General features: G+C 60.2%; 2 protein-coding genes across 10 annotated transcripts in view; one reads left to right on the plus strand and one right to left on the minus strand.

The window, feature by feature from the left end:
* Nucleotides 1-9,416, plus strand: part of USF1 (upstream transcription factor 1) — a 28,279-nt gene extending 18,863 nt beyond the window's left edge. For 4 of the 9 annotated variants that reach the window (XM_039512080.1, XM_039512081.1, XM_039512078.1 and 1 more), the window contains 8 exons: nucleotides 295-413; nucleotides 1,938-2,039; nucleotides 3,348-3,546; nucleotides 4,342-4,429; nucleotides 4,788-4,846; nucleotides 6,444-6,538; nucleotides 8,421-8,549; nucleotides 8,993-9,082. In XM_039512080.1, coding sequence (XP_039368014.1) covers nucleotides 295-413; nucleotides 1,938-2,039; nucleotides 3,348-3,546; nucleotides 4,342-4,429; nucleotides 4,788-4,846; nucleotides 6,444-6,538; nucleotides 8,421-8,549; nucleotides 8,993-9,082 — 881 coding nt within the window. Of the gene's footprint in view, nucleotides 1-294; nucleotides 414-1,937; nucleotides 2,040-3,347; nucleotides 3,547-4,341; nucleotides 4,430-4,787; nucleotides 4,847-6,443; nucleotides 6,539-8,420; nucleotides 8,550-8,992 lie in introns of all 9 variants that reach the window. The other 5 variants (XM_039512079.1, XM_039512084.1, XM_039512085.1 and 2 more) reach the window with 5 other exon arrangements.
* Nucleotides 9,417-9,822: 406 nt separating this feature from the next.
* LOC120389946 (immunoglobulin superfamily member 11-like) lies at nucleotides 9,823-22,008 on the minus strand. Its single transcript, XM_039512077.1, has 7 exons — nucleotides 21,874-22,008; nucleotides 18,312-18,472; nucleotides 16,866-17,070; nucleotides 15,757-15,912; nucleotides 15,176-15,298; nucleotides 14,189-14,345; nucleotides 9,823-12,308 (listed from the first exon to the last, which is right to left on the minus strand). Exons 1-7 carry the CDS (start codon nucleotides 21,953-21,955, stop codon nucleotides 11,633-11,635), a joined length of 1,560 nt encoding a protein of 519 aa, XP_039368011.1. The 5' UTR covers nucleotides 21,956-22,008; the 3' UTR covers nucleotides 9,823-11,632.
* Nucleotides 22,009-22,110: the final 102 nt, after the last annotated feature.

The raw sequence follows: 22,110 nt of genomic DNA on the forward strand, positions 1-22,110 counted from the left end.
ATCTGCCCCCCACATTAGGTCTCTATTGGAGACTGGCTTAAGCCCTGAAGCATGAGGTTTAATATCCTTCCAGAATTGTTAGCAGGAATGTTGCTCGCTCTTGACCTCCAGAGAAACGGATGGTCCTGCTTGTATCTTGCTCAGCTGTTGGCCTCAGCAGCTCAGGACCTGTCATAGAAGCTGGGAACTGTCTGGCCAGGACAAGGCATTGGGGGTGGGGGCTGGGGAACCTTCCGTGGCTGCTGCCTGATGATTTCTTCCCTGTCATGTGCGTCCCTGTTTTCTTTCCTGAAGGTGCAGTGGCGACAGGCGAAGATCCCACCAGCGTTGCCATTGCCAGCATCCAGTCGGCGGCCACTTTCTCCGACCCCAACATCAAGTATGTCTTTCGCACAGAGAATGGCGGGACTCAGGTACGCCTGCACGGCCTCCCTGCAGCAGCAGCTGTCTCCAGTCTCTCTGTCTCCTGGGGGGAGACACCTTCAGGCTGGGTGGGGGTGACTGTTCCTAGACCTGGCAATGCCCCGCTGGAGGGGTGCAGGATGAAGAAATGAAACACAGCCCCTGTGCTCCGCATGTTTGCTCCTTGGCCATATGCTGGTATATGCCAGCCAGTGCAGAAAGCTTGCAGCTCTGTGAGCAAACCCAAGTGCACAAGAACCTAGTGTCCAGTCTAGCTAGGCCAGGCCCCTCGTTTGCATCTGTGCTGGGCCAGATTGCTGCACCTCTAGGAGAGACAGTGCACCAAGTGGGGGGAGTTGGGCCTCCTGATTCTGGGATGTCCGAGGCACCTGGTTAACCACCAGTGCGGTTGGGGGTGGGAAGAGAGGACCAGGCGACAGACGCATGGGCAGGGGAAAGGGAGGAGCAGTGAGGGCTACAATAAAGCGCTCCAGAAAAGCTAAATGTCCGTGGTCTGGTGCTCTGTGCTGAGCCTCTGCCGTTCCGCTGGGCATTGTCAGGAGCTGGGAGCGCTCCCCACCTCTGCATGAAAGGCAGATAAAAGAGCATGATATGTCGTGCATTGCCCCAGGTGTTAGGGGCAGGGAAGAGCTCTGCATGGCCATGAATGGGAGGGCAGGTGTGTGTGAGACAGTCTCCCTGGCCAGACCTGGTTGGCACTGTAAGGAAATCTGAGGCCCTGCCTGAGGTCACTAGGGAGTCTGGCTGCAGTCTACAGGCACCTACTACGGGGTCAGGGCGACCTGGGCAAACGAGGCTGCCACCTGCTGGTTTGTGGCCAGGCGTAGAAACAAACCCTGTCCCAAGCTGAGACTGGGGACAGCTGCCCACGCTGGGTTAGTGACATCTAGGCTTCTCCCCCCACCTGCGACACAGGGCACTTGCTTTGATGAAAGCCCGGAGAACCGTTGGGCCATGAACAGCCTCGCGTGGCACTGGAGTTGCTGGGTCGAGCAGCGGGGTAGACTGATGGCCAGATTGGCATTGGGCGTGGAATGTATTAGCAGGGACTCAAGCTGGGCAGCAGTGGGCTTGTGTAGGGACTGTTCCTGTGGGCAGGGAGTGTACTCTGGTTAAGGGCTGTAATGCCACTGCAGGGCACTGGGCTTTGGCCCTGGGCCCCAGCCTGCCGTCTTTGCTCTCCATTCCCATTGCCTTACGAAGGGACATGAGGCCCCGGGGCAGGAGGGTTTGTGAGGCCAGCGGACGGGTTCCGTAGTAGGTGGCTGCTCGCGTGTTCATAGCGAAACCTCATGAACACGGCAGAGATCAGCCAGGGTGACCGGGGCGCGGGCGCGTTCGGGCAGGTGTGCACACACATGTGGTAATCAGGGCTTTCCCTCTGCCCTGCTCCCTTGTCCGTCTCGCTGCAGGGCGGAGTGGTGATGGGGGCGGGAGGGGTCCTAGGGCTGCCTTTTTTCCATCCCAGACAATAAGACCCAGGATGTGAACAGCCTCTTGGCTTTCTCCCCTAGGTGATGTATAGGGTGATACAGGTGGCGGAGGGGCAGCTGGATGGGCAGACGGAGGGCACCGGCGCCATCAGCGGCTATCCTGCAGCACAGTCCATGACCCAGGTGAGTGGCGCTGAGATGGAGCCGTCGTGGCGACAGGAGGAGGTGGCGCTGCAGGTGCCTGGCAGGCTGGGGAGGTGCCAACGCACCGAGGTCTGTACTGCAGCTCACTCAGGGTTCGTCACGTCTATCCCAGGCCCTGGTAACGCCCCTGTTCAGGCCAGAGACCCTGGTAGTGGATGGCTAACCAGTGTTGGGGGCTGGGGTGGTTTGGGGGGCAGGGCCTGGGACGTGGAGCCTTTCACTCCCAGCTCCAGTCTGGCCCAGGTCAGTGTTACCCCAGGTCATTCTCCCGGGGATGGTCACGATCCCGTTTGTGGCTCTCGGCCCGGTTCTTCGTGTCACCGATTGGGCCGTGTTGCCCAAACTTTCCCTTCCAGCAGGAATCCCTCCAGGGCAGGAGGAGCCCTTAGGGGTCAGACACCGGCCTGGCCATTCTGTGAGCGCATAGATGACTGCGGTCTGCAGGGCTGGCCCTCCACTGAGCTGTGCGAAACAGGGTCTGGGGGAGGGGTCGCTTTACATCAGAGGTTCCCAGTGGTTTGTTCTGAATTTCCCTCTTTGGAAATTCACGTCCCATGTGCACCGCCCCCACAGCCGCCCGCTCCCTGCAGCGGTCTGGGCGGGTCTCAGCTGCCAGGACCCAGCTTCCTGCCCATCTCGCTCCCCCACTGCGCAGGAGAAGCAGATTGAGTCGTGCTGAAGGGCTGGGCTCAAGAGGGGAAATTGAAAGCTGCACCTAGTGGGACCTGCTCCCCCCTGGACCTCAGCCCTTCAGCACGACCCTGTTCACATCCCCTGTCTGGGGTTGGGGGGGGGGGGGAAGCTCTTGGACTGTGTGGGAGAGGCTCTGTCATCAGGGGCAGTGCGTGGGGCTCTGTGCCCTGCGGCCACAGTGAAGGAGGGATGGGGGCGCTCTGTCAGCAGGGGCAGCATGCAGGGCTCTGTGCCTGGGGCTGTGCTGAAGGGATGGGGTCGGGAGGAGGTTGTGTCTGGCTTGGGGGTCAGTACTCCTGGGGTGCAGCCTTCTGCTGTCCACTCAGAGTCCCCACCGGCCTCCCCAGCAGAGAAAGGGAACTGCCCACTGGGGGCTGTGGCAGTGTGGGAGCGAGGCAAGCAGGGAGACCACCCACACAGAGCCAAGCCTGCTTCCCCTGCCAGACAGAGCCCCCTCTGTACACCAGCCCTTCAGTGTGGCCCCATTGGGTCTGCGCCTCCCTGATAACCCCGTCCTGCCCCTGGGGACCCACTCCCTACAGTTTGGGAACCTCTGCTCTAGATCTCGCTTTCCTTTGCCCCTCTCTGCTCCAGGCTGTTATCCAGGGTGCATTTACCAGCGAAGATGCTGTTGAAACGGAAGCCACAGCCACGGAGACCCACTACACGTACTTCCCCACGACAGCTGTGGCAGACACCAGCACCTCTGCCGGTGCGGGGACCACGGCCACCGCGGTGGTGACCACCCAGAACTCAGAGGCCCTCCTGGGGCAGGCCACACCCACTGGTACAGGTTGGATGACTTGGGGGCTGGGACTCAGCCTGCGTTCTCGGGGCCTGTCTCCCGTGACTTGTGCAGCCGGCTCCGACGTGGGTCAGCTGTGGAGTCCTCCATGCTGGTGGTGCAGCCTTCTGCTGCTACCACGCCGATGGGCTTCCCTGGCGTGCCGGGAACTTGGACTCCCCAGCTTGCAGGGGTGCCCAGCCTCGAGGCTGCCTTGGAGAGCAGGGACCTCCCTCCCCTTTACCCCAGCACAGAGCACCCCAGAGTGGGGTCGCTCTGCCCCAGTGGGGCTTCGCTCGCTCTGTGCTGGGATGTTGATTCTAAACTGGTCAGTTTGCCTTTTGCTTCTTCTCGGTTTCACTCCCTGCTTCTCCCCAAAGCTGTTCCCAGCAGTGGGACTGTTTAAATTCAGAGAAGACACCTCAATGCTGATTCGAGTTGGCTCCGTTTGTCCCCTCTTGTTTCTAGACTTAAATGCTGCCCCTTACAAATCTGTAGCCTCAGAGGTACTGAGGATTGCTGCCTCCCACTGACTTCTGGGAGTTGTCTGCTTGGTACCTCCCAAAACCAGGCCACAAATTGAGCGTCACCTAAACCCAGAGGTTCAAGCCCTGTTTGTTGCAGAGCAGCTGCTGCCGATGCATTTCCCTCCTGTGTCCAGATACGCTGGCAGCGCATGAAGCCAGTGCGGTCACCCCAGAGATGGGTCAGCGGTGCTCCCTCGCCCCACGCATATGGCTTTCTCTCATACCTTGTGCGAACGTTCCCCTTGTGATCCCATCTCTTGTGTTTCCAATTGTTCAGGGCAGTTCTTCGTGATGATGTCACCCCAGGAAGTTCTGCAGGGCGGAGCTCAGAGATCTATCGCGCCCAGGAATCACCCCTACTCTCCGTGAGTGTTTGTCCAGCCCCATGCGCGGCTTCTAATCCCGCTTTCCTCCTTCTTCCCTAGTAGCCTTCTTTCTTATGTCTCCCACTTGTGGGGAGAGTGGGAGTCTGTGTTCTGATCTACAGCTATGGGGAGCAGCTGTGGGCTGATCCACGGGGCTGGGAGTCGGGATTTCCCACTTCTGTTCCTGGCTGTCCCACTGGCTTGCTGTTTGTGTATCGTTACGCCACTCCCTGCCTCAGTTTCCCTCCCTGTAAAACAGCTCTACCCTGAGTAAAGTGCTTGGAGATGTGCCATGGGGCTTGTCGTTCAGTGCGGAGCGTCTGCGTTACACTGCCTGGTGGGGTTGTTTGCTTTTCAGGAAATCCGAAGCTCCTCGGACGACCCGGGATGAGAAACGCCGAGCACAACACAATGAAGGTAGGGGCAGGGGCCCTGGGGGGTGGGGAGGTTGGGGTTTGGGGCGGGGAGAAGCAAGAGCGTCCTCCATTGACAGCAGCTTTAGATCCCAGGGGAATTTTGCCTTCAGAAGTAGATGTAAGGAGCCGTTTCCCTTGGTTAACCCTTGATCTGTTCCCACCCAGATGGAAAAGCTCTCTTAAGATGGAAAGCACATGCCAGTGGGAGCACTGTAGTTATCAGCCCCGGAAATCCACAGCTAAGAAGTTTAAACTTAAAACCAACTAAGTCCTTTGAAAATCTGGACGTGCACAGGTAGGGCACCCAACCAGGCCTTAACTCTGCCTCCAGCCATCCCTTCGTAGTTCCCCTCCTAGCTAGGGCCGACCCTGAAAACCCTGTATGTTCCCCGCCTCTGCAGGCTCCCTGTAAGATGGTACTCTGGGAGCAAGGGTTTGAAGGCGCTCAGGCTACAGCTGTGGGCATCTTAAATGTGGGTACGCTTCTGGCCTCGTCCCATCCCTAGCATCGTTCGGCGTAGGGCCTTTCGGAGGACGTCTGGATGAGCTGCTGCCCTTGTGGGTAATCAAGAAGGCTCTTTGCTGTCTGTCGCGCTGGCTTCCCTTCCCAGGGCAGGAAGGCCCGAGGCGGGCCCAGGGGGCTCGTGTGTGCACGTGCCCAGCTCTCAGTGGAACCGGAAGAGCAGGGGCCAGGGACCTCTCCCGCGGCTCTCCGCACGCAGCGTGAGGCTGTACGAAGGGCAGAGCTTGCGATCCCAAGTGTAGGACTCGAATGTCTGCGGTCAGGGAAGTGGCATGGTCTAGACCAGTGGTTCTCAACCTGTGGCCCATGGGCTGCTTGTGGCCATCACCACACCGCTGCAGCCCATGGGACGTCCTCAGGGCCACCTAGCTAGTATTGGATGCGGCCCGCATAACACATTGTGGGTCGCATATGGTAAATGGGTCGAGAACCACTCTTCTAGACAGACATGGTGTCTCAGGTTCCTCCCCCAGCCTTAGGGCATTGGAGGGCAGAGTTAAGGTGATTTGGGTGCCTGGCCTGTGTGTTGTCTGTTTGTCAAAGGGTTGGGTCCTTAAGCTTAACTTCAGCTCCGGGTTTCCAATGACAGTGTTCTCCCAGCGCGACAAAGCGGCTGTGCCTGCTCCCTAGCCAGGGGGCTTTGTTCCCACTGCACCAGACATGGAAGCATCCCAGCAAGGGAAAGGGTTAATCGCTCCTGCCCCACCTGTTGGGCTCTTTCTCCTAACGAGCCTAATTAGCAGTGTCACCCCAACGAGCCTGGGGTCTCATCTCCAGCCCCCATCCTACCTTCTCCACCCTTCCCCTCCGCAATCCAACCCCACCAGATCCTCTTTGCTGCCGTTCTCCCGTTCCCGTTTTCTCTCTCCTCCCAGGATCCCACCTCCAGCCATGGCCAGGGTGGGTGTAGAGACACCTGTCAAGGAGGGCTGTGTTCAGCTCTCAGGGCACAGCTCTCGCTAGGGAAACCTGGGCTGAGGTGAGGGTAGCCGTCTGCAGCCCCAGAGGCCCTGGGGCTGGGGTTCCTGTAAGCTTGGGAACCTTCCTGAAATTCCATCCCCTTTCCCCACCCCAGTGGAGCGCCGACGCAGGGACAAGATCAACAACTGGATTGTGCAGCTCTCCAAGATCATCCCGGACTGCTCCATGGAGAACACCAAGTCGGGGCAGGTAAGGGAGCCCCCCTGGAAGAACTTGTCACGGTCTAGGGGCCGGTGTAAGGGGGCCAAACGGCACTGGCTGCATTTCCCTACGCCAGTGTCGAATTCAACCCCCCTCTCTAGAACCATCTGCTTCCAATAGCTCCCCCGGCCTGAGCAGGTGGCTGGGGGGTGCTGGGAAGAGGTCATTGGCTGAAATCTGCCTCAGACTGACAAGCCCCGGTGCTCTCAGATGTTATGCAGTTTAGCAGCTGTGCAGATGCTCATCTACCTCCAGGTTACTGTGCTGATGGCGCAGAACTGGGCTCTGGAGCCTGATTCATTGAAAAACAGCTCTGAAATCTCTAGTCCTCACGCTTGCAAAGAAACTTTTCATAGAGGGAACGGCTGGTGCCAGGACCGTCAACTGCCCTGTTCATCCCTATGGGATGTTAACACTGAACCCTAATGATGTCACTGTAAAGGTCACTGTCACTGCTGTCAGTAGAAACCCCTCCAGCTCCCTCCCCTGTGGCCAGGCTGGCCCTGCTGGGCTGTCAGAGAGGGGATCGCTCCTCCAGCTCCCTCCCCCTTCACCAGGCTGGCTGTGCGGCATTAGCAAGAGGGTAAAAAGCAGCAACTGACTCTTGTCCCTGAAGTCAGCAGACGTGGCCCTGGGCAAGGAAAAGCAACGTCTCTGCCTCACTCTCCCTGGCTGCACCAGGGCAGGAAGGTCCATCCCCAGCTGTGTTCGCTGATGGCTGGGCAGCGCTTTGCAGAGGGTGACGTTCCTGCTGGGAGAGCGAGGAGAATTGCTCTAAGCCCCAGGTGGCTCTGGAGTGACGGAGGGAGGAGGATTCTGGGTCCTAGTGTATGGAAGTAACTCCCCTCCCCCCACCGCAGTGCTGGGCTCAGGGCTACCTGGCAAGACCGTTGTGTCCCTCCCACAGCATCGCCCCACCCCCGCCGCTCCCCATTCCCAGGTGGTGGTTCGTGCGCTCAAGGCACTCGTTTAAGTGCTCCGAAGCTGGTGTGTAGCTCTGCCCTCGGCGCTCCCCATGTAGGGATGGGCCCTTGTCCCTTGTGTGCGACACTCACTGTGCGCTGCTGTAAACGACTACACAAGGGACCAGGTGACAGGGAATCTGAATCAATGAATCCAGCCCTCCCGGCCTACACGCCCGCTGCAGCAGATTAACCAAGCGCTGGGAAGCTAACTGACTTCAACAGGTGCAGATCCCTGCCTGGGCCCGGGATTCATTCCAGCCTGGCTCATGTCAGTCTGGTGTCACTTGATTCCCTGCAGCGCTAGCTTGCTCGGGGTGGAGGTTAAATCATATTCATTGCTTCCACGTGGGGGCTGCGTTGCTCTGATTAAACCAATTTACAACCTAACTGTAGGTGGGGGGCAGACGTTTCTGTGCAGCCCTGCCCTCTGCCAGCCCGCAGCCTAGCAGGGCCATGGTCATGCTCGAGTGCAGCCCCCTTCCTGCGTGCTCAGAACTTGTGGAGAAGCCTCCTCCAGAGGGGTGAATTGTGCGGAAACCCTTCCGTCTGCTCCCAAGTTCGGGCCGAAGCCAATCCCTGTGTGGGGTGATGGTCACTGAGAGCTGGGCTCCTGGCCACTGGGGCTGGCAAGGGGCAGGTGCAGTGAGGAGCTGTCTCTGAGGCGCTGTGCTGCTTTAGCTCCAGTGTGAACGCTTATTTCGGTTTAGTTTAAACCCGTTGCTGATTGGCTTAAGCAAAGCTGCAAGGGGAGAACGGGCGCGTCCACACAGGGCCTTGCACTGGTGAAAGGGGTAAGGAAACGCCAGCTTAGCAGGGGCCGAGGCTGATGGTTCCCAGCCAGCCCCAGTGGCGATGTCCTGCTGCTCTGGCCCACGTCCCTTCCCAGCCGTGTGTCTGTTCTGCAGAGTAAGGGAGGGATCCTCTCCAAAGCCTGTGACTACATCCAGGAGCTGCGGCAGAGCAACCACCGCCTTTCCGAGGAGCTGCAGGGCCTCGACCAGTTGCAGATGGACAATGACGTCTTGCGGCAGCAGGTGAGTATGGGGTGCTGCTGGGGGCCAGCTGGCCCTGGGGCCTGGGCAGCCATCCCCGTTCGGCCCCCAGAGCCAATCCAGCCCAGCTGGAGGGGGGCTGGGAGCAGCGGCCACCTGCCTGGTGTGCCATGGCTAGACGGCGGGTGACTCGGCTCTGATTCTGCTGCTCATTGGCCTCCTTGCCTGGCAGCTACAAGCACTTGAATGGGCCACCGGGACTGGGCTCCGCCTTCAGCCCAGACTCAGGCAGAGCCTGTCCTGCCGCTGGGCAGAAGAGGAGGCTGTGCCAGCCCAGCATTGTTCCTGTACCCCATGTGCCCGGGGCAGCTGTAGGGGATGGGTCGGGGAAGGAGCTTCTAGCCCACTCCGAGGAGGCAGCACCCACCTCTGGCTAGCGCAGGGCCGGGGCAGGTCCCCAGCCTGACGCCCTCTCCCCCTTCCAGGTGGAAGATCTCAAGAACAAGAACCTGATCCTGCGGGCGCAGCTGCGTCAGCACGGGGTGGAGATCATCATCAAGAACGACACCCACTGACTGGCGAGGGGCATGGGGGGCACAGCTGAACCCCCAGCCTTGGGGTCTGCAAAGGCACAAGGCGAGGAGGGACCCCCCCAGTCACGACTGCCCACAGGAGGCAGCTCTCGCCTGCCGATGCTCCTGAACTGCAGCGCCTCGCTCTTGCTGTACAGACCCGAAAGCAGCAGCGTCAGCGTCCTGGGGCTGAACCCAGCGCTCGGGCCTCCCCTCAGAGCTCCCCCCGAGCCTGGCCCAGAGCCTCCCCCTAGAGCTCCCACCCAGCCTGGGCCAGAGACTCGGCCGGCTGCCCCCCGCCCCGGCGGAGCTGGTTTGAATAAAGAAGCTGACGCTGTCTCTTTAAGAAGTATTTTTATTGCTGTGGTGGAACGAACTGGTGTTCTGCTCCCGGCGTGGCCCCCGCTTGTGGGCAGCCAGGCAGGGTGCACGCGTGGGCCTCTGCGCCCAGTCACGCTGCCACGCATGCCTGTGTTCGCCCACTGCTACGTCTCCCCTTGGTAGCTCTCCCGCGCATGTGCACGCGATCTCAGGCCTGCACAGGAGCATGGCCACCCATCAGCCCCACGCACCCGCCCACGCGTCTCCTCTCTCACCGCCGGCTGAGCAGGCACACGCGCTTTGTCCCGTTTCACCCCTTGCCTTGACTCTCCTCTCCCCACCCCGGCTCAGCTCCCCCCGCCCCCGCTCCTACAGGGAGCCGGTCGCTTCTCCCGGAGCCGGCTCCGGCACCTGCCCCCACCCGTGTGCTGCCTTTAGCCGTTCCTCCCTGGTGCCCTCACCACCCCCAGCCTGGGCTGTTTGAGCATGTGCCATGGAGGGCAGCTACCAGCACTGGGGAAACACTGCTGTTCCCCAGGTGTGCCCTGGGCCTTCCTGCCTGGAGTGCGTTAGCCTGCCTCCAGCTAGCCTTCCCCGCAGGCACTGTCAGCCGAGCCACTGACCCGTTCGCTGTGGGGGAGGCGGATGGCGACATACCGGGGGCAGCACCTGCCCCTCCCCCAACCCCCTCCCATGGCTGGCACTGCCTGGCTCTGCTGGTCTCTGACTTTTTTTAATTCTCTGAATTTAAAAAGCAGAATAAATAAAAATAGTGATTTGTTTTTCCATGTGGTGCTGCTTTTATTTCACTGGCAGGGACCCCCCAATCCAGCTCTGGAAGGGGTGGGCGGGAGAGGGGGCAGGAGCCCTGCTGCTACCCCCTCCAGCCCCCGGGACTGGGCTACTGAAGCACAGGGCCAGCTCACCTGTAGGGCCACTTCGATCACTGATCTGCAGTGCACAGGCCCCAGGAGGGTCCCCATGTAGGACCTGATTCTGCCACCCAAAGGCTCACGAGGATGCTCCCGAAGAGGGGTGCTGGATATGAGCTGTGCAGTGCGAGGGGAGGGGGAAGAGCCCCTCTTTTGGAGTGGGGCTGGAGTTACGCTGGGGTCCTGGAGGTGTGACTGGGGGAGGGTAGAGGAGGGGGCTCAGTGTTGCTTGTTGAATCTGCCTTGGGGGCCATGGGCTGTCCTGCAGGGCAGCTGGCGGCTCGGGGCTTGTGCCTGTGGGTTGGCAGGCTCGGGGCCTGCTGTTGCTGTGGTGGGGTTAACGCCCAGTTCTGGTTTACGGTTAGATGGGACCTTGCCCGTACCTGTGACCGGGGGGTGCAGCTCCGGTGCACAGCGAGGCGCCTGTCTCTGCCACCCAACCACCACCGGGGGTGTATCGGTCGTGCAGGCAGGCTCCGGGTATTGCTGACTCGGGTACCAGAGGTGGGCCGGGCCCTTTAACTAGGGGAAAACTCGGGCTCTTAGTGGGGACAGATCTCCCCACCCCTGGGAGAGCTGCATGGGAGCCAGGCAGCAGCCAAGGATGCAGCAGTGGCTGGTCCTGGCTCATCCCTGCAGGCTGGGGGCCGAATAAAGAACATCCTGGCTTCACAGAGGCGATTACCCCCTGAATGTTGGGGATCCCCTGCCCTTGCCCCAGCTGCCTCTGTTCTCTCCCTTGCCCCATGAGCAGACGCCTCCCTTTTCCTTCCTCTGTGGTTTCATGCTTCCTGCCCCCTGCCTAGGGCCCAGGCATGGGGGCTGCATTGGTGGTGGGGGATCTTCAGAAAGGATGTGTGATGTAAGGGACCCAGCTTGAGACCCCTCAGAGGGGCAGGTTTCCAGCTGGCGCTAGCCCTGGCCCTGACCCTGGCAGAATGTCCCCTTGAGAATCACCTGAGCATCTCCAGCCTTTTCCCATGAATAGTTGCAAGCCCGAGGCAGGAGATGCTCCGAACCCAGACAGCTCGAGCCAGGCCGGCTCCAGCGCATCCCCTTCCCTCGCTCGCCAGGCCTTGGGGCGTTCAGGACTGACCCCGGGGCCCCTCAGCAGTAGGAGGTGCTGCTCGGCAGAGGCCTGCGACTGGGGCGCTGACCCGGGGGCCAGGCAAGGCAACCTTTGCTGGTGAGGTCGCGGCTCCCAGCTCATCTGGCAGCGGCAGCAGGCTCCGCGGAGGGGCACCGGCCTGGCCAGATTGGCGGGGGGCTCCTGAAGCCGTGCAGGGGCAGCACGGGGACACTAACCCTGCGTCTGCCCAGTCTGTGTGTGACCTGGGTTCGAGGCAGAGGCCTCCGGGGCTGACACCTGACTGGCTGTGGGGCTGGGCAGCTGCCTCCCCAGAAGAGGAGCTACCCAGCGTGGGGGCTGTGCCCAAGGGAAAGGGCCTGGGGGCTGAGTGCCAAGGGACACGGGGCTGGCTGGGGGGGGGCGGTGATGGTGGGGGGGGCTGTCCCGAGCTCCCACTGGAGCCAGGCAGGTGGGAGCAGCTTGCCCCACAGCTGCTACCTGTGCACAATGTGCAGGCCCAGGGAGCCCTGGCTGCTGGCATCGGCCCCCCAGTTCTGTGCCCATTGGACCCGCTGCCCCTAGACCAGGAATCCGGGCTGCTTGGGGGGGAAGTGCCTTGGCTGGGGCTGGCTCCTCCTCTGCCTGGCAGCCTGGCAGGGACTCCTCCTCGGAGAGGCTGCTGCTGCTCCTCTTCCTGCCCTGGGGCGCTGCCCGTGCTGACTGTCGCAGCCCCCCGGGCGGTGCCGCCTGACTCCCCTCGCCCAGCCCACGCTGGCGGGTGGCACAGGTGGTGGTGGGGGTGGAGCTGGTGAAGAGCCAGAGGGGCTTTGCTGCCTGGTTGGCCACGGGGATGTCGCTGGAGAGAGGCTTGGCTACGATCAGACGCCGCGGTGAGAGGCTGTCGACTCTGGGGAGACATTGTGCACAGCAGCATCAGCCTCTGCCCTGGGCGTGACGGCAGCACAGAACCGGCAGGGCCCATTGACCGGGAAGAAGGGCAAACACCGGATGGGGGGGGGGTGCTGTGCTGCAGGGGGGGCTCAGTAGGGGGTGCTGTGCTGTAGGGGGCGAAGTGGGAGGGTGCTGTGCTGTAGGGAGTGGGGTGAGTGTAAGGTGGGGAGGCACTGTGCTGTAGGGGGGCAGGGCAGGGGCACGGTGGGGGGTGCTGTGCTGTAGGGGGCGGGGTGAGGGTGAGGTGGGGGATGCTGTGCTGCAGGGAGCAGGTGGGGGCTCAGTAGGGGCGCTGTGCTGTAGGGGGCGGGGTAGGAGCGCGGTGGGGGGGGCGCTGTGCTGGGCTTGCACCGGCCAGAGCACCTCCGCAGTGATCCCTGAATCCGCAGCATTGGCACCGCCCCCCCCCCCCCGTGTGCCAAAATCCCCTCCCCCGCCCTCCCCCCCCCAAAAATTACAGCTGCTTCAAACCTGTGAGATTTTTCAAGCAAGCCCCTTCGTGCTCATTCCCCTCCTGCCCCGTTCATGTGGGGGACGCTCCTTGTAAACACCCTCATAAGCCACCTCCAAAGCCCTCCACAGAATACTTGTCCCCAGCTAAGCTGCTGCTGCTGGGCGGAGAGCAGGGCCTGGCGTGCTGACCGGTGTCACACACCCCCATCGGGCTGTCGGGCACCAGTACCCCACTTTATATACATTATACCCCACTTTTGCCCTCTCCTTTTACCCCCCCAACCTCGCTCCCCTAGCACAGTACTGGGGTCATCAATGATTGCAAAGGGAGAGTGCCCCCCGTTAAACCCCACCCTGCTCCCTGCAGACTGGAAGCTTTTCGGGGATGAGGGGGGCATATTTTTGTTCTGTGCTTGTACAGCACCTGACACCAAGGGGGCCTGGTCCAGGACTGGGGATCCCAGGTGCTACCGTAATACACCTAATAAGTAATGTGACAGACCCAGGCCAGTGGGGTACAGGCGTCTGGTAGAGGGCAAATATACTGGTCACTGGATGAGCAGTTTTCTGTTCCCTGAGTGACCAGAGCAGGGGCTGCACTAGAGTAATCAGGAACCTGCTAGAACCAATTAAGGCAGCCAGGCTGATTAGATCACCTGCAGCCAATCAAGGCAGGGTAATCAGGGCACCTGGGTTTAAAAAGGAGCTCACTCCAGTCAGGCCAGAGGAGAGGAAGTGTGTGTGTAGAGCTGGGAGCAAGAGGCACAAGGAGCTGAGAGTGAGGGGGTGCTGCTGCTGCTGCTGGAGGACTGAGGAGTACAAGCGTTATCAGACACCAGGAGGAAGGTCCTGTGGTGAGGAGAAAGAAGGTGTTTGGAGGAGGCCATGGGGAAGTAGCCCAGGGAGCTGTAGCTGTCACACAGCTGTTACAGGAGGCACTCTAGACAGCTGCAATCCACAGGGCCCTGGGCTGGAACCTGGAGTAGAGGGCGGGCCCGGGTTCCCCCTCCCAACTCCTGATCAGACACAGGAGGGGTTGACCCAGACTGTGGGGAAGATCATTGAGGTGAGCAAATCTTGCCAATAAGCGCAGGACCCACCAGAGTAGAGGAGGAACTTTGTCACAGTGATGATTTTTTTTTAAATCATCTGTATCAGGTTTTGTTTGTAGATTTTGAGGCATTCGGGGTCACATTTTCCAGCTTTTCTACACAACTGTAAAGGCCAGAAATTTACTTTTTTGCCTCAGTGAAAGCTGAGCAGTGTCTCCTAAAATCCCAGGACTCCGGCTGCTGGGGCTTTAAGAAAAAAACATGTCATGAGACTCACTTGGCAACACAGAGCAGAGGCTGCAAACAGCAGCAGGGAGGTAACTGAGCTCACCTGATCTCATTGTACGAATCCTCCATTTCCTCCTCCGGCCACTTCCGCACGCTCTGGTGGTGCAACCAGAGCACCAGGGCTAGGAGAGCCAGCAGCACCAGCCCCATGGTCAGGGTGACGGTGATGCCCACCGCGATGCCCAGCGTGCCCTGCGGGGCTGAAACACAGCAACAGGAGGTCACCAGCGACTCGGCAGCCCATTGCTGCCTAGATGGTCGGGTGGCAGGAAAGGCGGATCGTGGTATCAGGGGGTGCAGCAGACCTGGGCTGGCCAAAGCAGACGGCCCCAGTGCTGGATTTGTCAGCAGAGATGGGCGGGAATCAGGTTTTCCACAAGTTTGGAAAAAGTTTCCGGCACAGAACAAAAATGAACAATTTCCACATTTCCCAGGCAATTAAATTCCAGAACAAAGACACTGTTGGGTTGATCAAAATGTTTCCTTCCAGTTTCGTTATTTTAAAAGGTTTCCTTCCCCCCCACTAATGTACAAGGAAAGAATTCCTGAAACGGAATGTGGCTGTGAAATGAAAAGTCGAGACGTTCCCGTCCAGAAAGGGCCAACCTTGGCAGTCTCCATATTTGCATCATTTCATTTCCCAGAATGACATCGAATCGAAATTGACAGCAAAATGCATCAATGAATCAGCCCTTTCCGACCAGGCCTAGCTGTTAGCCACAGGGATTTAGAGGCACAGAGATGCTGGGTTTGGGTGCAGGCATCTCCCCTCTTAAGGCTTCAGCCCCCAATGGAAGCCGCTCTGCTCTGATCCAGGTTTAGTACCCCAGGGACGGGGCGGGTACTGTGGGCAGCTGTCTCCTGCAGGACATGCTGGTGGCATTTGGGCTGGCTTCACAGCTGGGACCAGTTTGGTCTCTGGGTAGCCAATCAGAGGGCTCGTTGGGGTTGGGCGCCGGCACTGGCGACTGTCCAATCAGTTCCCAGTGTTTGATGAGTGGGATCCACTCCCCTCCCAGCCCTGACTCACCCAGGCGCACGCGCAGCTGGAGGGCGCAGGAGCCAGAGCCCAGCGCATTGGAGGCCGTGCAGCGGTACAGGCCCGAGGTGGCGGCTGTCAGGTTCTGCAGGGTCAGCAGGGCCCGGCGCGCCTCTGCCCCGCCAGCCGGAGAGCGAGGGGACAAACGAGAGGGAGCAGGTTACACTGGAGCCAACCCCAGGCCAGCTGGGGGGCCGGGACTAGAACCCAGCTCCCTGGGGGCCGAGCAAGGGGCCTCTGCCATGTGAGCTCAAGGGGATGGCTGCCTAGCCGGTGGTGGGACAAGACTCATCTCCTCTCTGTGGGTCCAGCCACTAGACACCCCCTCCCACTCCCCACTGGCTTCTGCTGCCAGAAGATGCCCATCACATGGCATCTGGCAAACTCTGCATGTCTCGTGCTGGTACAGCACCGCATATGCCACGTACCCTGTGTGCACAACGTAGGCACCGTGGCATGTGACCCTGGCACAGGTACATGTAGGGCTCACGTGCTCGGGGAGAGTCCCTGCTAATGGGACCCAGGTCCCTCTCCATGCCGTACCCTCTCCCCCACCCTGCTGTTCCCAGTACCTGTGTAGCTCATCACCAGGGGCTGCGTGTCGGGGGGGATCTTCTCCCAGCTGAAGGTAGGGGCGGGCACGCCTTCCCGCACGGCACAGGACAGGTGGACGTCCCCCCCTTCCTCCCCGCTCCCCTCGCTGGAGCACTCGGGGCTGGAGGGGGGCACTGCGGGGACACAGGCCAGCCCTGTCAGAGGGACCCACTGTGGACAGGACAGTCCTCCCCCCCACACACACACACACACTCCCTCTTGGGCTGCCCAGTGCTCACAGCAGCTACTGAGAGCCCAGGCACTGGGGGTTGTTAGCACTTGTCAGAGAGCTGGGGGATGGGTTGGCCCAGCTACAGACAGAACCACCCACTCAGGTATGTACACACGTGCACACACACACAGCTTAGTGCATACACACACACACACACTGCACAGTGAACACACACAGTGCACATGCACTCCCACACACAGTGCACATGCACTCCCACACACAAGCATATATATATATACGCAATACCCAGACAATTCAGCTGAGTGCAAACACTGTGCACACAAACACACACAGCTACACCCTCACGGTACAGACACACCGCTACGTGCTCACACACAGACTTTACTCCCATGTGCACACTTTACACTAAATCTCAGGCTAACACAGATAAGTAACACAGAGGTACACAACAAAGTGTGCACACAACACACACCCAGACTGCTGCTCAGATGTGTCTGCACGTTCACCCACTGATAGGGGCACGCACACACACACACTAGCACTGACTCCCAGCCACACTGGGACACACACACCCCAACCTCCCTCCACACACACTCAGACACACACACACACCCCAAAACCCAGACAGATACACACCCCTGACCTGCACAGACATACAGACGCACACATACCAAGAACTGCACACACTCAGGCAGACCGCCTCACACAACCAGGCCCCCAAGACACTCTCACACAGACACACACACCAAGAGCTACACACAGAGACAGACAGATCCACCCCAAGACCTGCACGGACGGACGGACGCACGCACGCACGCACACACACACATTGAGACAAGCACCCAGTAGAGGGATGCTGGGGGCAGCAGAGGTGAGGTGGGGTTTCTGACGTACCGAGCACAGTGAGCTGGATGACCCCGATGTTGGGCGTGTCCCTGTCGGGTGGGTTCATGACACTGCACTGGTATGTCCCGCTATCCGAGCTGCGCGTCTCGTTGAGGAAGATGGTGGCACTCTGGGCGGGTGGGAAGGCGAAGCCCACGCGGCCCGTGTACTGGGACAGACTCTCCACCACCTCTCCCTGCTCATAGGCCAGGACCTGGGGTGGAGGGGAAGGGAGGGAAGACCCCACCCATGAGCCAGAGATGCCTCCCCTTGCTCCCTCATTGAGCACAGGGCATTTCTATTGCACTCGCAGAGGCAGTGTGGGCCAGTGGGCGAAGCATTGGGCTGGGAGCCAGGAGTGCCTATGTCAAATCCCACTTCTACCACCAACTAGCTAGGCTAGGTCCATTGATGGCTATTAGCCAAGATGGTCAGGAGGACAACCCCATGCTCTGGGGCTCACTCGATAAGTGCCCTGTTCTGTTCATTCCCTCTGAAGCACCTGGCAGTAGCCCCGTCAGAACACAGGCTACGGGGCTAGCCGGGCCATTGGTCTGACCCAGAGTGGCCGTTTGTATGTTCTTATACCCAGAGGGGCTAGTGCCAAACCCAGTGTCAGCAGGAGCAGGGCTGGGCCTACTGCAGAGGAACCGGCACAGCCCTCGAGGATGAAGCCCAACGGGGGTCTGTTCAAGGGTGCATCCTAGGGTGGTGCTGCCAGGCAGCACCTTCGCCCCAGCACTGCCTTTCCCTCGTGACGGGGAGAGGGGGCTGCTTTTAAAGTCCCTCTTTAGGTTGGTGGCCTGAAAGGTGAGGCCAGGCTGTGATCTGCAGTGTGAGAGAGGGGCAGGTGGCTCATTGCCCCCTCCATACAATGCTCCTAAGCGGCTAGGCAGCAGTACCCCGTGGGGGTGGGGCGGAGCAGAGCGGGGGGGGAGCAGAACTCCCCCGTGACTCCTTAGCGAGCTCCACCCTGAAATCTGCCCCTTGTTGTTTTATCTGGACAGCGTGCCTGCAGCTGCTGCTATTATTCCTGTGTGTCGACACCTTGCTAAACTGTTAGCCTCACTAGTATCCTGCAGCAAGGAGCTCCACAGGTTAATGGTGCCCCAGTTTTGAGAAGTTGCACAGCGCGCTCACAACGGCGCCTCTCTCTTGCGATGCCTGCAAAACTCTGCTGTCTGACAGCAGCTGGTGAACCGGGATGGCTGTTTACTGGGCATCACAAGTTCATTTGACCTCGTGTGTTGATCCCCCCCACCATTGCTTTCGCGCCCCCTCTCTTCCATTGCTTTCTCACACCTGTTTTCTCTGGCCACCATCCTAGGCTGTGAGGTTTCTGGGCAGGGACAGTGCACAGCATCCTAGGGCCCCGATCCCGGACTGGGACCTTGACCCCTGACCTTACCGAAGCTAACTGCCCTTCGGCAACGGCAGGTTAACCGCCCCACCTACCTGCTGGGGGCGGTTTGGCTCTGCCAGCGGGGTGACCGTCCAGATGATGTTGAGGCGACTCAGCGAGGCCGTGGTGTGGAAGGTGCAAGGCAGAAGCGCGTTCCCTCCCCTCGCCACCTGGATGCTGGCAGCGCCCACCGACACCTTCACCGCGCCCACCGCTGGAAAAGCCACAACGGGTGGAGTCAGCAGGGAGGATCCTGGCAATGAAAGCTGGGAGCCTGGCTAAGATTCAGAGCCGGAGGAGTGAAAAACAGACAAGCTCCCCCAGCCGGGATGGCCGCCAGCAGCCAATGCTGTCTGACAGGGGACAACCAGAGCTGTGTGGCTGAAACAGCCAGATCCCAAAGAAAGGGCCTGAAACAGCCTCCATCCTCCGGTGTGAGGGCACCTGACACCCCCGGGCAGTGGGTGACGTTGGCATGGCCTAGAGCTGGGCACAGGAATGGTTCCTGACCATGCTGGGCCAGAACAATTCTAGCATCCGGCCTGTGCCAGCCCAATGACTGTTACCGTGAGGACTGTCAAAGTGATCCAGGAACAAAGGCTTCATGTAAAGCTCCATTCCCCGCTGGCCGCATTAGCCACCCAGCTCTCACCCGCGCAGGGTCCCCCGGGCAGAGCTGGGCATTACATGGGGCCTAGCGGGATGTGGGGCCTATCCCTGGTTGCCGAGGGGAATTTCACCCTGGATGAATCTTTGCTCCAACCTGAGTAACCCGGGAGCGGCTGGAGAAACCGCGAGGAAGAGAAAGTCGGGGCTGAGGCTGGGCCGATTGCGGGGAAACCGAACTAGCCCAAGGCTGGCTGGGGGATTCCCAAGCCAGAGCGACCAGGCTGTCCTGAAGCCACACGCAAGGGGCAGCCAGCGCACCACAGATCTGGGGCGTGATTTCTGCACTGAGGAGTTGGAATAAGCCTGGAGCAGCAGTGTCTGGCTGGCTTGCACCGGGCAGCTATGTTTTGCCAATTCATTTTGCCAAAGAACCATCAATAGTAATTAGTCCCATGGGCTAATTAACATGGATTTGTCTCCTGTCCTGCCTCGATCCCAGCTTGGCTGGGTTAACCCCTTGGGGCCGGAGGAGCCGTCACACACCAGCTCCAGCCTGCTTAACCCTTTCCAGGCTGGGCGGGGATCTCAGCTGGCTGCAGGAGATGGGGGGGCTGAACAATGGGGCACTGTCCTGCAGGGGAGGGGAGGGGATTGTTGTGGTTACTTGCTCCAGGGAACTGCACAAAGTGGGAACCAGCTGCCTGCCCGATTCCCATGCCAGATAATTAACGGAGGCCTGGGAGGGGTGGGACATGACAACTCCTCAGGGTAATTGGCACTAATGAGGAAGCGCTGTGCGAGGGGCCACGGGACAGGCAGCCGCGCCGATGCCATGGCTGAGGGGCCCTGGCCTGGTCACTAAGGTGCCCCCCGGCTAAGACAGCCCCTCCCCAGCACAGTGCAGCCAACACCAGTGCTGGGCCCCCAAAGGCGGCCTGGAAAGAGCGGCCCCCCATGAGAGGTTCCTGTCCATTCCAGGTGGGGGCGATGGAGGCCCCCATGAGAGAGACTCTGCTGCCTCATCGCCCTTAGCCCCAAGGATCTCCAAGCACTTCCCAGACAGCTGCGCACATGGGGAAGCTTTCCGGCCCCAAGTGACAGACGGGGAAACCGAGGCTCGGAGAAGGCAAAGCAACTCGCCCACAAGCCGGGACTAGAACCCAGGCACCCTGAGTGCCCCGGCTGTGCCTTAACCGCTAGTCCACACTTCCCTCCACACCCATGTCCATAAAGGCCGCTCCGCTGGGCTTCCAGTCAGCTGGGCTCCCGCCCCTCCTCAGCCCATTGGTCGTCTCCAGCCCCCTGGTGCTCCTGGGCGTGTTGCTGGGAGATGGGTTCATGGTTGGCCACACACCCGTGGGGGTGTCATTGACACCCCCTCTCCCTCCCCATGCCAGTGGCCTGGAGCAAAGAAGCCTCTCAGCCTAGGAAAGGCCACTGCTCCGCGGCACCTCTAAGGCGCCAGGAAGGCGTGATGTAGCCTGGTAACGCAAGGCAGTTATGGCAGATCTGCCACTTGGAGGGCTCAAGGGGTAACTGATATGTGGGAAACTGAGGCACGCGATGATTACGTGAATTGCCCATGGTAACACAAGGGAGTAAGAAAGAGGTGGGAATACAACTCAGGAGTCTAGATCAGTAGTTTGCCCCGCTCTCAGACCCCACTCCCCTCCTCCAGCTGAGAATAGACCCCAGGAGTCCAGGTGCTCAGCCCCTCCCCCGCTGCTGCTCTAACCACTAGGCAACTTCCCTCCCAGAGCTGGGACTAGAACCCAGGAATCCTGACTCCCAGCCCTGCCCCCGCTGCTGCTCTAACCACTAGACATGCTGTCCCCTCTGAGAAGTATTAGCAGGCCCTGGACGAATGTTGGAGTGCAAATAGCAGTGTCACCCTGCCCAGACTATGAGAATGAGGCAGGAAAATTGAGGACAATCGAGATCTTTGCTCCCACAGCGAATGATTCCCCAGAGAATCAGACACTGGGGATTTGTCTACACTGCAAAGCCTCTGAGCCTAGATCAATTGACTTGGGCTTGCAGAGTGAAACCGTAGCACAAACAATCCCACTCAGGCTGGAGCCTGGGTGCTGGAACCCAGCGAGTGGGGAGAATCTGGAAGCCTCGGCTCCCGTCCGTCTATTGACCTCAGAGACGCAGCGCCAGGGGGTTTCTTGGCAGTGTAGACACACCCAGTGCTTTTATCTATGGACCCTAGCTGGCCCTTATCACTGCAGTGTCTGAGCACCCCACCCTCTGCAATGTATTTACCTTCCCATGCCCCCATGTGGCAGGGCCACTATCTCCATTGCACACAGGGGAAACTGAGGCACAGGAAGCTAAGCATCTTACCCCGGGTCACACAAGGAGTCTGCAGCAAAGCAGGGACTAGCACCCAGGTCTCCCAAGCTCTAGCCTGGTGCCCTAACCACTGGGCCAGCTGGGCATAACCAGCCCCTCATCGTGTATTATCCCCACTTGGCACTGGCGTCCGGGATGCCATTGTGTGTCAGGCAGCAGCTGCTAGAGGTCTCACTTCTCTGCCCCCCCAGGGGCACCCTGTGCCACCCCCTGCTCACGCCCCTTGGAAGCATTAATCCAGAGCCCCCTCGCAGCTGGCCACGTCACCGGGGGCCGAGGGGAAGAGACAGAGCTCTGTGCAAGGTGCTGCAGGGATCCCTGGCCGTGGGCATGGGGGTGATGGTGGTGAAAGATCTAGGATTGGCACCTAGCTCAGGGACTTCCATTCCATCTCTCTTCCCAGCACCCAGCACCCAGCCCCCAACACTGACACCCCATGCTGGGCAAAACCTCCTCCCTCCAGCCCCCAGGCTGCCCTGCTCACCCCGCGGATCGCAATCTGCAGGGGCTTCGACCTGAGTAGCGATCAGGGGCTGGAGGCGAATGGTGTGAGGTCACCATCCCGGCCAGGAGAGGAATTATCCCCTCTCCCTTGCCCCATCTGGTTCCCCTTGTGCCCCCAGCCCTACGCCCCCCCCCCCAGGGTACCTGACAGGTAGCAGTGGAGAAGCCACAGGCTGGCAGGGGTGATGGGGTGGCCATGGGGTCTGGTCCTGTCCCTCGGGGCCATGGCTGTGTGGCACTTAGATCAGCGCGTCCATCCCATGCTGTGCTCTGCTCCCTGCCGGCAGCCTCGCTCTGTCTGTTCCCTTCTGAACTCGCCTTTAGTCCCCTCCCTCTCCCGAATCCAGGGCAGGGCTCAATGGAAACGAGCACAGGCCACGG

The sequence above is a fragment of the Mauremys reevesii genome, linkage group 24, assembly GCF_016161935.1.
Source record: "Mauremys reevesii isolate NIE-2019 linkage group 24, ASM1616193v1, whole genome shotgun sequence".
Lineage (NCBI taxonomy): Eukaryota > Metazoa > Chordata > Testudines > Geoemydidae > Mauremys > Mauremys reevesii.